Raw genomic sequence first — 14,051 nt, 5'->3', positions numbered from 1 at the left:
CCCTCGGTGTGCCTCCCACCCCTCGCGCAGCCAGTGAGCGGGAACCGGTCTGTATGTGGGATCCGAACCCTTGGCGGGAGTGCCACCGCACTCTCAAGCGGCGCACTGTAGCAGTGCGCCACCGGGCCGGCCCTACTGGTCTTCTTTTAAAAAAATAAAAAATAAAAATTCAATATAGATGGAATGACAGAAGAAAGATTTGTATTATTATGATTAAAACAGAAACAAAGGGCTTGGATTTTCTTGGCAACGTGTCACTTTTGAAATTATTCACGTCTTTGTATCTGTTATGTCAAGGCACTCTCCAAAATTTACATCATGATTGGTAACCTGAATTTGATATTGAAATGAGACAGTCACTCTAATTTCCACACAGGATTTTTCAAATAGTTAATTCGTATCATTAATTTGATATCATAACTTGTATACATTCCTCACTGATGTCTTTAAATAGACACACACACGCACACACACACACACACATTTTTGGCAAATAAATGAGGTCTATCTCATGTTTATACAGTCACTGAGAAAAATACATATTCACAAAAATATTTTATGAGAAAAATAATGAGAAGTCAAAGTACTCACCATCAATATCAGCACATCTTAATTCATTATTGACATCATGCTTGCTTAGATTCATTCCCAGCTTAGCTAAAGTGCACATCATTCCATGTAAATCAATACAACCAGTTTTATCCTTGTTGAAGAAGCTGTAGGCATCTTGGAAGGCTGACAAAATGGAATTACGTTATTCAGGACAGTTATTCAAGAAGAAATACATATGCTAATGTGATTAGGATAGACAGTGCAGTTGACTGGAGATTATTTTCTGAAAAAGTGTTGAGAGAAAAACAAGTACTCAGTAGACATTTCTTATGAAGGATAGAATCCTTCCACGGGATTTGAACTGGGATAAACTAATTGATGGAAAACCAAATGTAGTAAGTGAGATGGCCTTCCAAAGATGTTCATACCCTAATCCCTGAAACCTGTGAACGTGTGACTGTACATGACAAAAGGGACTTTGCAGAATTAAGATAGATTATCCTGGGCCCAATATAATTACATGATCCCTTATATAGCTACAGCAAGAGAGATGTGGCAGAAGAAGTCAGAGAGATTCAGAGCCTGAGAAGGACCTGAACCACCATTGCTGGTTTGAAGACTGAGGGGGCAACATGATGTGGAATGCAGGCAGCCTTAAGTGGCTGAGAGAGGCTCCTGGCTGACAAACAGCAAGGAAACTGGGACCTCAGCCCTGCAACCACAAGGAACTGAATTCTGCCAAAAATCTGAATGAGATTGGAAGCAGATTCTCCTCCAGGGCCCCTACATAAGAGCCCAGGCTGGCCAATACCTTAATTTCGGCCCTGTTAGACCCATTAAAGAAAAACCAACTGAGGCCACCTGGACCTCTGACATACAGAGCTGTGAGATAACAAATTTGTGTTTTTTTAAGCTGCCAAGTTTGTGGCAATTTGTTAACAGCAGCAATAGAAAACTAATATACCAATATGGACCCAAATTATGTATTTGTTTGTGTATGTTTGTACAGACCCAAAGTTTTTTAAAGAAATAGTCAAGGTACTAACAGGAGCCAAAATTAGACATGTTTTCTAAAATTAGTGAATCAGGAAATAAACCTAGAACAAAGTTGTGCCAAATGGCACCAGAATAAACCTTTTTTCATATCACATTCAAGTCTCAGCCTCTCTCTGTATGAACGATTAATCCTATAGAGATAATGATACCTGCCCTATAATAATGTGAAAAGGTAATATCTTTCTCCTTTGATAAAAGGTAGGCTTCTCTAGAACTTGGACTAAACCATCTCTGACTTGTTTCTATTTTCTCCCAACTTCTCTAGCACCTTAATAGGCTTTCTTTCATGTGTGTAACTTAGTCAACGAATATTTATTGCATGCTTTCTATGTGCCAGGTACTGTTTTAAGTGCTCAGGATACATTAGTGCATTAAATAGACAAACATCTCTGCCCTCATAGAAATGTAATAAATGGGTGAATTAGATGCCACTATAGATGGTGGTATGTGCTATGGGAAAAAGAAAAAGTAATGTTAGGTGGGGGAAATTAGGAAGAAAAAGAGACAAGTAGAATTTCTGCAGACTCCCACCTCCATATCTACCTCCCTACAGAGTATGTACACACATACTCTGACTTCCTCCCTGTTCCGCAAATTAACTTTGTACTCTTATCTAGAGCCAATGCCTCCACTGTGGGCCAGAACCCATTCCCTCTCATATTCAAAGAAATTACCCAAGAAGGGGTTCCCTCTGTCTCCGACACCAATTTTTTTTCACTTTCTATTATATCATATATACAAACTCACTGTTATTTCTCCCTTATCAAGTGGGATTCATCCAGGGATGCAAGGATGGTTCAACATATACAAGTGAATAAATGTGATACACCACATCAACAAAATCAAGGACAAAACCCATATGATTATCTCAATAGATGCAGAAAAGCATTTAACAAAATTTGACATCACTTCAGAATAAAGACTTTTGACAAATTAGATATAGAAGGGAAATATCCTAGCACAATGAAAGCCATATACAGCAAATCCATTGCTAACATCATCCTGAATGAACATCATCCTAAATTCTTAAGAACAGGAACCAGACAAGGATGCCCACTCTCATCACTCCTATTTAACATAGTACTGGAAGTACTAGCCAGAGCAGTTAGGAAAGAGAAAGAAATAAATGACATCCAGATTGAAAAAGATGAAGTCAAACTGACCCTGTTTGCAGGTGACATGATCCTATATATAGAAAAACCTAAAGACTCTACATAAAAATCTTAGAGCAGATAATTTCAGTAAAGTTGCAGGATACAAAATCAACACATGAAAATCAGTAAAATTTTTCTACTCCAACAATGGACTAGCAGAAAAATCAAGAAAGCAAGTCCACTTACAATAGTCACCAAAAAAAAAAACAAATAGCTAGGAATAACTTTAACCAAGGAGGTGAAATATCTCTACAATAGGAACTACAATCACTGCTGAAAGAAATTAAAGAGGACACAAAGGAACTACAATCACTGCTGAAAGAGGTGAAATATCTCTACAATAGGAACTACAATCACTGCTGAAAGAAATTAAAGAGGACACAAAAGATGGAAAGACATTCCATGCTCATGGATTGGAAGAATTAATATTGTGAAAATGTCCATACTGCTCAAAGCAATGTACAGATTCAATGCAATCCCCATCAAAATGCCAATGACATTCTTCACAGAAATAGAAAAAGCATTCCTAACATTCATATAAAACAACAAAAGACCTTGAATAGCAAAAGTAATCCCGAGCAAAAGAAAAACATAGCTGGAGGCACTTCCTGATTTCAAATTATACTATAAAGCTACAGTAATCAAAACAGCATGGTACTGGCATAAAAACAGACATGTGGACCAATGGAACAGAATAGAGAACCTAGAAATCAACCCACATATTTACAGCCAACTGGTCTTCAACAAGGGCACCAAGAACATAAGATGGGGAAAGGAGAGCCTCTTATGAATGGTGCTGGGAAAACTGGATATCCATATGTAGAAGAACGAAACTAGATCTGTACCTCTTGCTGTTCACCAAAAGCAACTCAAAATGGATTAAAGACTTAAATATGAGACCTAAAACTTTAAAACTCCTTGAAGAAAACATAGGGGAGATTCTCCAGGGTGTAGGACTGGGCAAAGACTTTATAAATAAGAGCCCCAAAGCACAGGCAACAACAACAAAAATAAACAAATGGGATTATATCAAACTACAAAGCTTCTGTACAGCAAAGAGAACAATCAGTAGAGTGAAAAAACCTACAGGATAGAAAATATGTGCAAACTATGCATTCAACAAGGGATTAATATCCAGAATATACAGGGCGCTCAAACAATTACAGTAAAAAACCAAATAACCTGATTAACAAATGGACAAATGAGCTGAATAGACATTTCTCAAAGAAAGACATAAAAATGGCCAACAGACGCATGAAAAAATGTTCAACATCACTAAATATCTGGGAAATGCAAATCAAAACCACACAGATATCATCTCACCCCAGTTAGACTGGCTATTATCAAAAAGACAGAGAATAACAAATGCTGGCAAGGAGGCAGAGAAAAGGGAACTTTCTTACTCTGTCAGTGGGACTGTAAATTGGTGCAGCCGTTATGGAAAATGGTATAGAGGTTCCCCAAACAACTACAGATAGAACTGCCATACAATCCAGCAATCCCACTGCTGGGTACATACCCAAAGGAATGGAAATCATGTGGAAGGGATACCTGCACTCCCATGTTTATCACAGCTGTATTTACGATAGCCAAGATATGTAATCAACCTAAATGCCTATTGATAGATGACTGCGTAAGGAAAATGTGCTATCTATAGACAATGGAATACTACTCAGCCATAAAAAGAATGAAATTCTGCCACTTGCAGCAATGTGGATGAACCTGGAAAAAATTATGTTAAGTGAGATAAGCCAGGCACAAAAAGAGAAATACTGCATGTTCTCATAAGTGGGAGCTAAAAATATTAACAAATAAAAAAAGAAAGAGAGAAAGATACAATAATCATAATAATATGTTGAACTTTCTAAAGGAGAGGACAGAACTGAAGTTACCAGTGGTGGGAAAGGAGGAGGAGGGTTAGTGAGAAATTGGTAAAGGGTCACAAAGAATGATTACATTGTGTAATGAAGAATGTACTAACTCTTCTGACTTGATCACCACATATTGTACACAGGTATTGATATTCAATTTTGTACCCCATGAATATGTGTAATCAATTATGTTACAATTTTTAAAAATATTGTGACATTTTCTTCTCCAGCTACTATTTAAAAATTCTTCATTTAAAAATTGTTAAAATAGGGCCGGCCCGGTGGCGCACTGCTACAGTGCGCCGCTTGGGAGTGCGGCGGCGCTCCCGCCGAGGGTTCGGATCCCACATACAGACCGGTTCCCGCTCACTGGGCACAACACCCAGGGTTGTGATCCCGTTGCCGGTCCTGGTCCGGTACGGGCGCGACACTGAGGGTTGCTATCCGTTACCGGACACGAAAAAAGACAAAAAAAAGGAAAAAAAAAATTGTTAAAATATTAAAAATTCTGTCATTTATTTCTAGCATATGGACTTTTGGATGTTTATTTTTTACTTTGGTTTATAAAACAAATATATATTTATTTTTGTTGCTCAAACTGTTCGAAAATGGTGGAAGGCAGAGTATATGGGTATAGATGCTGGTAGGAAGGTAGACAGGGAGTTGGGAGTCTGGAAATTCTATTCCTGTTGCTGTTGGGAGTCTGTGGAAATTCTATTCCTATTGCCTCAGTTTTCTTCAGAGAAGTAGGAAGCAAGTATATCAATTGAGAGTGAGAATGGAAGATGTTGGGGAATTTGAAGTGTTCAATAAATATTTGTAGAATGAAGAAATTGAACACTCATAGGAAAGTTGTGAGGAATAACTACATTTTCTAGTTTCTGTGTTTGATGCTTTGACATCTGGGGCTTTGCTGGCCTTGGAGGGACTGCCCCACCCAGGGCTGACTAGTAAACTCGTGTAGATAGTAAACTATTAGCTTGTCAGTGTGCCTTTCATAAACAAACCAGCCAATCCTCTAACCACCTTCCTTCTCTGCTCTTACATTCAAGGCTGCTATGTTCCTTCCTTAATTATCCCAAGCCCAGATACCAGACAACTAGAGACAGCCCCCACACCCCAGAGCACACTGAAACTATTCAAACTCACTAATCCTAACCCTGCTTACTCTGCTTTGCCAGTTCCTTTTCCTGGAAACCACAGTAAAGGCTCTTGTCCACATTCTGCCCCTGCCACCTCCTGACTGACCCTGGTGCTTCCTCGTGTGGCCCTGCATGACATGTGCCTCTGGGATCTGTGAGTTAAAAAAACTTCCTTCATGACAGTCATTTCCGTGTCTGCATGTCTTACCACACCTGATTAAAAGAAATCCCTTAAAATGAGCACCAATGTATATTAAAGCTCCTTAGAAACATTAATGTCTTATAAAACCATAAACTGTTATTATCAAGGCATTTAGCTCAGTTTTACAATTAAAAATGCAAATCTGATCTTGACAGTCCTTTGTATTTTCCAAACTAGCTATCCCAGCAATCAAGGTGGTTCTTGGCTTCCTTTCTGTCTCCTGAGTCAATTTTTCAATTGGTTCTAAATTCAGAGGAGTGAAGCATTAGCCTCCCAGAATCCAAACACAGCCATGCCTGACTTCTTGTAGTTTTTCTAGTGCATCACGCTTTCCCTTTTCTCTGGGCCTTTCTTTCTGCCTGAAACACTCCCCTCTGTGCTCTTTACCTGATTTACTCCTACTTCATATTCAGCCTTCTCTGGGACGCTTCTTCCCTCACACGACCAAGTTAGGAGACGCTGTTTTATGCTCTAGAGGGACTGCCCCACCCAGGGCTGACTAGTAAACTCGTGTAGATAGTAAACTATTAGCTTGTGAGTGTGCCTTTCATAAACAAACCAGCCAATCCTCTAACCACCTTCCTTCTCTGCTCTTACATTCAATTGATTCTAAATTCAGAGGAGTGAAGCATTAGCCTCCCAGAATCCAAACACAGCCATGCCTGACTTCTTGTAGTTTTTCTAGTGCATCACGCTTTTCCTTTTCTCTGGGCCTTTTTTTTCTGCCTGGAACACTCCCCTCTGTGCTCTTTGCCTGATTTACTCCTACTTCATATTCAGCCTTCTCTGGGACGCTTCTTCCCTCACACGACCAAGTTAGGAGACGTCTCTTTATGCTCTATATTTTTCCTGTCATGTCCTATTGTAATTTAAATGATTCATTCAACAATTATGGTTTAATTGTCTGTCTTCCCTGTTAGACTTCCTATCAGGGCAGTGACCAAGTCTGACTTGTTGTGTTTCCCGTGCCGAGTACATTTTTGGCTTTAAGTAAATATTTGTTGTTTGGATGAATGAACTGTAGCCAGTATAGCTCATTTTATCATTATAATTTTTTTCTCTGAGAAATCCTGGGACTTTAGTTGTGTTTACACTCTTACATTACTTGGTTTATACTTGACCTTTCATTTGTTCTTTTCCACACAGAATAACCCATAAGTTATTCTTTGAATACAGGAATTTGACCAGGACTGTCTAAATTCTAGGGAGATGCCCATTTGAAAGTGATCCTTCTCCCGACCCACAGAAACTTTTTTTCTTTTTTTTCCTTCAAATGATAGAGTAGTATATATAACCCTTGAAATCTAGTAGTATAAACAACCCTTGAAATCCCAGATCTTCTGAGAGAAGAAGGATCAGTTATGTTAAAGGGCTGTTGTTTACATTTTAATTTTGAGGATGATTTTCATTACCTTCCATTTGTGAATGACTCAACTTCTTTTCTCTGTGTTGTGATTGGCATTGAAGAGATCCTGGTAAATCTTTATCCCTGAGAAGAAACATGAAAAGATTTAGATTTAATACGTGAAACAGCAAACAGTATTCCCATTCATCAGTTTTTATTGATTGGAATGACTGTAAGCATAACAATATGTCCAGAGTCTTACTACCTAAGGGACGTATTACTGCCACTTGCCAATAGCTACAGAATGGACAGTGAGAAGATGTTGGCCACTGAGGTCCACCTTTGCCCTATGCTTGCCCGTCACCTTTGGCCACTGAGGTCTGCCTTTGCCCTATGCTTGTCCCTCATCCTTACTCCCCTTAAAAAGATGATTTCTTCCATTTTACAAAACAGAAAACCAAGGCTCAGAGGGATTAAATAACTTGTCCCGAGTCACACAGATAAGCGGAAGACCTGAGATTCATACCCAGACTAGTCTGACTCCAAAGCTCAAGGCTGTAAGTCTTACACTATTCCTGTTGTTAGAAATATAAGTTGTTTCAAATTTTTAACTATTATAAATAATGTCGTGGTAAATATCCTTATGGAGAAACCTTGACATCCATGATTACTTTATGACTTTAATTGCCAAATTATATTTTTACCAGCATGTGAGACATGAGATAGAGATAGAGACAGAAATAGTGAAAGTTTGGAACCCTGGGTGACCTTTCATTTTCTCAGGAAAGTAAAATCTGGAAAAGGAGGAAAAATTTAATACTTTGGGGATATTTTGTATAGCTCTGCAGTAATTTATTAGTTTAGGAACATAAAAATGCATCACATAGAACTGGATTTTTTTATATGGTAATTTAAACAAAATTTAATTACATTTAAGTAAATTTAATTATAAAATTTAATTCAATAATCATAATTTTTTTTTTGTCTTTTCTTTTCGTGACTGGTAAGGGGATCGCAACCCTTGGCTTGGTGTCGCCTGCACCACGCTCAGCCAGTGAGCGCACCGGCCACTCCCATACAGGATCCGAACCCGCGGCAGGAGCGTCACTTTGCTCCCAGCGCTGCACTCTCCCGAGTGCGCAACGGGTTTGGCCCACAATAATCATAATTTTATAAATTTATTTTATTTAAAATGCCTTTAGTTTTGATACTCTTAGAATGAAGAGTTTTTAAAAAATGAATTTTTTTAGTTTTTGTGGTTTTAAAAAAAAATTTTTTTAAGATGACCGGTAAGGGGATCTTAACCCTTGACTTGGTGTTGTCAGCACCACACTCTCCCGAGTGAGAGTGGGCCTCGGGCTGGCCCAGTTTTTGTGGTTTTATAAGAAGTAGTTAAAAAAGTGAAACTAGAAGAAATACTAAATGTTATAGTGAAACAAAAAATTATTATGGTTATTAATTTAGTATCCTCCAGAGTATTTATTAGGTTGTATTCATTTTCAAAGAGGGACCTGGGAGAAAAGGCAGTGATAAGCTCTCAAAATACACTGTTGTCACCTTTTCAACATGGAATTTTATCTAATTTGTCTTATTTTCTCAACATTTACGAATGCTGATTTCTTCTTTTGGTGTTTCCTCTTTATTACCTGATTGAGCATCTGAAAACTCAGGTGTGCCCTTACTGAGGTAGGTTATTTTATATTTGTTGTATTTCTAAATATAAACAGATTTCTCTTGGATGATGTAAAAGATGCAGTAGATGGAGAAATACAAGAAGCAAGAGGAAAGTAGAACGCCAGGCAGTATAAAGTTTTTATTAGCTACAATAAAAAAAGAATACTCGGCGCAATTTCAAACCTTATCTTAGATCAAATATTGGAGAATCTTTTTATTTTACAATGTTTCAAATGATTTAAGAATCTTAGATTTGGTATGAATCCAGTCCAGCTTCTCCTCTAACGTAGCAGTTCCCTCTCCATGTGATAGTATCTAGTCTTTGCTTGACTACTGTCAGTGACCAGGAACTCACTACTTCAAAAGGCAGCTTGTAATGCAGGGTAAGTGTTCATTTGGCTGCTCTGAGGTTATCTTACCCACTTCCCTCTAAAGAAGTCAGTAATGTATTTCTTTAGAGTGGCATAGTTAAGGACACTAGGAAAAATACTCTCAAAGTGGCAAAGTGATGGCTAATGGTGGGAGAGGAGAGAAGACTTTCTTCTCGTGATCTCATAAAATACAGACCAGGCTCTCACTTAAGTCATTAGTGGCTGTTAATTGGAATTTGTTGTTAGCAGACTGAGAAAATCCTATAGCTAATGCCACATACAAACCTCCCTTCCCAATTTTAGCCCAGGGTTAGTCGTGGCTAATTTATTAGATTGCATTTTACTAGCCATATTTGAAACATAGACCCTTTTCCTACACTTTGACTTGCTTAGTGATTTAGGTCTTTTTTATGACCTTGTAAGTTTATTCTCCTTTAAGCTGGCACTGAAAATATCTCAATGTATACCTGACAAGTCCTGGAGCCCTCTCGGGTGTTCTGTGTCCTGGCACAAAAATAGCCTCTTGTTTGGGTGAACGAAAAGGAGAACTCTTTATTTCTCTAATCAAAAAGGACCTATATCCTCTTCTTCTCATGAAAAATCTTTCTCTCCAATTCAGATGTTTTGTTTTATAACTAAACGTATCACAGAATGGATATCTGAAGAGCTTTCCAATTGTTTCATCATAGCCTTTATGGGTATTTAATATATTCATCACCTTAATAATTCTTCATTTATCACCTTCATACATTTATTACCTACCTCCTTCTGTGGGAGACAGGTACTTTTGTTAGAAGATTCACCTTAAGTTTTGATTTAATTTTTGAAACTGCCATGTGGCCAGTGACTCTGTCTGAAATTCAGAAAATACAATTGAGGATCAGCTCACAGACTAATTTCCTTATATTCTTTTGCAGCTTTTCTAGCTCAAGGCCTGAAGTTTGAAAAGTACAGAGCCTCAGGAAATAGTGACATATGCAAATTCAAGTTAGAGGTATGTGCAAAGTTGAAAGGCCACATGGAAGAGCTCCTTTACTGTTCCCAGATCTCTAAGCAAAATTTCTTGCCACTGCTCCCCTTTCAAATAGTGTCACTCTGATCCTATATAAAAATAAATGCTAAGTGAAATAAGCCAGACACAGAAAGACAAATACTGTATGATCTCGCTAATATACAGAATCTAATATAGTCAAATTCACAGAAGCAGAGAGTAGAATGGTGGTTTCCAGGGGCTAGGAGGAGGGGGTTATGGGGAGATGTTTGTTGATCATGGGGTACAAAGTTGGAAGATAATAAGTTCTGAAAATCTAATGTATAGCATGGTGCCTATAGGTAACAATGCTTTACCATATAGTTGAAATTTGCTAAGAGCCTAAGTGTTCTCACCACACACACGGAAATGTTAATTTGTGAAGTGATGGATATGTTAATTAGCTTGATTATGGTGATTATTTCACAACACATACATATATCAGATCAAGTCTTACACCTTAAATAATAAAAATGGCGCTATGCAGTTGGAAATATGTGGAAAAAGTTATTTAAAGAAAAAATTTATTTATTTATGAAATCAGTAGAATATTTCAAGTCTTTGACAAAGAATAAAATGTTATATAGCATTTATAGAATATTTGTCTGCTTGTTTATATCTTAGCTAACTGCCTGGTAGTATATTGATTTTCCCAGGGTTTCCCTCTGGGAGACCTATCCCTGCCCTGTCAGTTCTTATGAACCCACTGGCCTTTCTTGAAAGTAGGTCTGGGGGTGGGATATAATGCTATTTTGTACCCTCCTGAATGGACTCTTTACTGTGGACTCCCTAGTCCTCCCTTTCTACTTCTTTATAGTTTGAGAAACAGAGCCTATGTACCAGAAGCTGGGTTGACAGGGCTTCCCCTTTGCTCGCTGGTCTTATCTCTTCAGTTATCTTTTAGAAACATAGATTGTATACTTGTTTCTCTTCAGATCGTATAAATCTTTTGCCTTTCTAAAAAATGTAGATTGTAGTAGGTGGTTCACTGGCAAGAAAACTAGGTTGTTGACTTAGAAATAATGGACAGATACTATTAAACCATGAAGAAAAAGTCTCTGAATGTTTCGTTAGAAATTGATCAATTTTCCCAGCTTCACCTCAGAGCCTGGAAATCAAGAACTCAATGACATGTGCTCAAAATCTGGAAACTTACCATAGAGCTGGGAACTCCAGAGAGGCTTAGCAGTTTAGGCACTCGAAAAGTTCTATGAAGTCATCCTCATGGCTCAAAATAATCATTGCTTTAGAAAAATTTGTTCAATTTCTCATAGATTTTTATTTTTATTTTATTTATTTATTTTTTCCTTTTTGTCTTTTTTACTGACCGGTAACGGGATCACAACCCTCAGTGTTGCACCCACACCGCGCTCAGCCAGTGAGTGGGAACTGGTCTCCACATGGGATCCGAACCCTTGGCGGGAGCGTCACCATGCTCCCAAGTGGTGCACTCTCCAGTGCGCCACCGGGCCGGCCCTCTCATAGATTTTTAAAAAAAGGACTCAGCATAGAATCCTACAAAATCCTGATACTGCCCTACTTTTAAGCCATGCTCTTTACCACTTACGTGCTTCAGTCAGATCAAGAATCCAGTAAAGGGTTTGTTCCATCATACAACTGTGACGTCATTCACTGCTCAGGCTCAGACCCAGAGAGAGAATGACCCACAAGCTCCATCCAGTCTTACAGTAAATGTGTTTTCAATGTGGTTTATTCAGCACCCTCGTGGTATATGAGGATATGAATTTTAGAATCAGAACATCTTGACACTGTTGGAATTTCAGGGAAGGGGAAATTTTTTTTTGTTTAAAATTCTGTATCAATATACTTTCATGCTAATATACTTTCGTTAGTGAGTTGAAAGTTGTTCAAGTAAAATATTTTACCCAAAAGCCTTAACTGAATGGTGACTAGGCACCATTTCATTAATTAAGCCTAGAAAGAGGGGCAAAAAAAAGAAATTCTAGGCCGGCCCGTGGCTCACTCGGTAGAGTGCGGTGCTGATAACACCAAGGCCACGGGTTCGGATCCTATATAGGGATGGCCGGTTTGCTCACTAGCTGAGCGTGGTGCTGACAACACCAAGCCAAGGGTTGAGATCCCCTTACCGGTCATCTTTTTAAAAAAAAAAAAAAAAAAAAGAAATTCTCCTTGGCTTGCAGTCTTTAGTATTATTGGGAAAAGCAATTTAAAAAGAGCAATTAAAAAAATTGATTATTTTAAGCAGAAACCATAGTGTTCATGATCTCACATGTCTCATGGCAATGTAAATCCTCTAGCACAGGAGTTAGAAGTCCTGTCTTTAGTCTACCGTGACATATAGCACAGATATCTCTGTCACCCAAGGCTTAGCTAGTCATAGTCAGGCCCCCAAAAGTGCTTCAGGCTTCACTTAGTGGCAGCAGTTCTAGAAGTTTCCTATTCCTGCCCTGGGGGTTTGTTCATTATGAACATAACTTGACTTTACCCTAGTCTTCTCAAACTTAGTACATTGCCTACCAGTCTGGCCAGGGACACAAAGAGAAAAAAAGGGAAGTGTATTAGTCTGTTTATGTTGCTTATAACAAAATGCCAGAAGAAAACAAAATTTATTGCTTACAGTTTCTGAGGCTGAGAAGTCCAAAATCCATCTGGTGATGGTGACAGTGACTCAGGGGTCTCAGACTGCAAGACGGTGGAAGCAGAGAGAGCAGAGAGAGAGACTCTCCTCTTCTTTTAAAGCCCTCAGAACCACACCCTTGACCACCATTTTTAATCCATCCACTACTACAGGGTCCTACAATCCAATCACTCTTCAAGCCTCTACCTTTCAATTACCATAATAGGATTTCCCACCCTCTTAATGTTCACAGTGGGGGACAAGTTTCTAATACATAAAACTTGGGGACACAATTCAAGCTTCAGTGAGTTTTGGGGGGACATAATTCAATCCACTACATTCCACCCCTGACTCCCCAAAGCTCATGTCCTTTTCACGTGCAAATACATTCATTTCATCCCCAAAGTCTTAACTTGTTTCAACTCAAAAGTCCAAAGTTCAAAGTCCCATCTGTGAAATCAATATAAGTTATCTACTTCCAAGATACATCGGTGGGACAAACATAGGGTACATATTCCAATTCCAAAAGGGAGAAATAGGCCCCTCAAAAGTGTAACAGGTCCCAAACAATCAATACAAGTTATCTACTTCCAAGATACAATGGTGGGACTAACATAGGGTACATATTCCCAGTCCAAAAGTGAGAAATAGGATAAAAGAAAAGTGTAACAGGTCCCAAACAAGTCCAAAACCCAGCAGGGCAGGCATTAAATCTCAAAGCTGGCAAATCAGATACCTTGACTCCATGTTCCACCTCCTCTGCATGCTGGTGTGGGGGTTGGGTCCCCAAGTCCTTGGGCAGCTCCATTCCTATGGCTTTCCTGGTCGCAAGTCACACTTCAGCTCTCCCAGGCTGTCGTTCCACTCTGGTAGCTCCGGAAGTATGGGGTCTCCATGGCAGTCCTGCTCTCACAGCTTTACTAGACATGGCGCTGATGTGGTTTCTCTGCTGCACCCCTGACCCCATGTTTCCCCTTAGCATTGCTCTAGTGAAGGTTGTCTGCGGTGACTCTGCCCCTGTGACAGATCTCTTCCTGGGTTCCCAAACTTTTCCA

The 14,051-nt window shown here is 38.9% G+C and overlaps 1 protein-coding gene across 1 annotated transcript in view; it reads right to left on the bottom strand.

The window, feature by feature from the left end:
- The window catches only part of LOC103595633 (EF-hand calcium-binding domain-containing protein 3-like), a 33,438-nt gene extending 23,235 nt beyond the window's left edge, over window positions 1-10,203 (bottom strand). The window contains 3 exon segments of the mRNA XM_008579069.1: window positions 592-735; window positions 7,390-7,466; window positions 10,130-10,203. Of these exon segments, the coding sequence (XP_008577291.1) occupies window positions 592-735; window positions 7,390-7,466; window positions 10,130-10,203 (295 nt within the window).
- Window positions 10,204-14,051: the final 3,848 nt, after the last annotated feature.

The sequence above is a fragment of the Galeopterus variegatus genome, unplaced genomic scaffold (assembly GCF_000696425.1).
Source record: "Galeopterus variegatus unplaced genomic scaffold, G_variegatus-3.0.2 Scaffold1805, whole genome shotgun sequence".
Lineage (NCBI taxonomy): Eukaryota > Metazoa > Chordata > Mammalia > Dermoptera > Cynocephalidae > Galeopterus > Galeopterus variegatus.
Note: the sequence above shows the minus strand (reverse complement) of the source record. Positions and strands in the feature narration are given on the sequence as shown.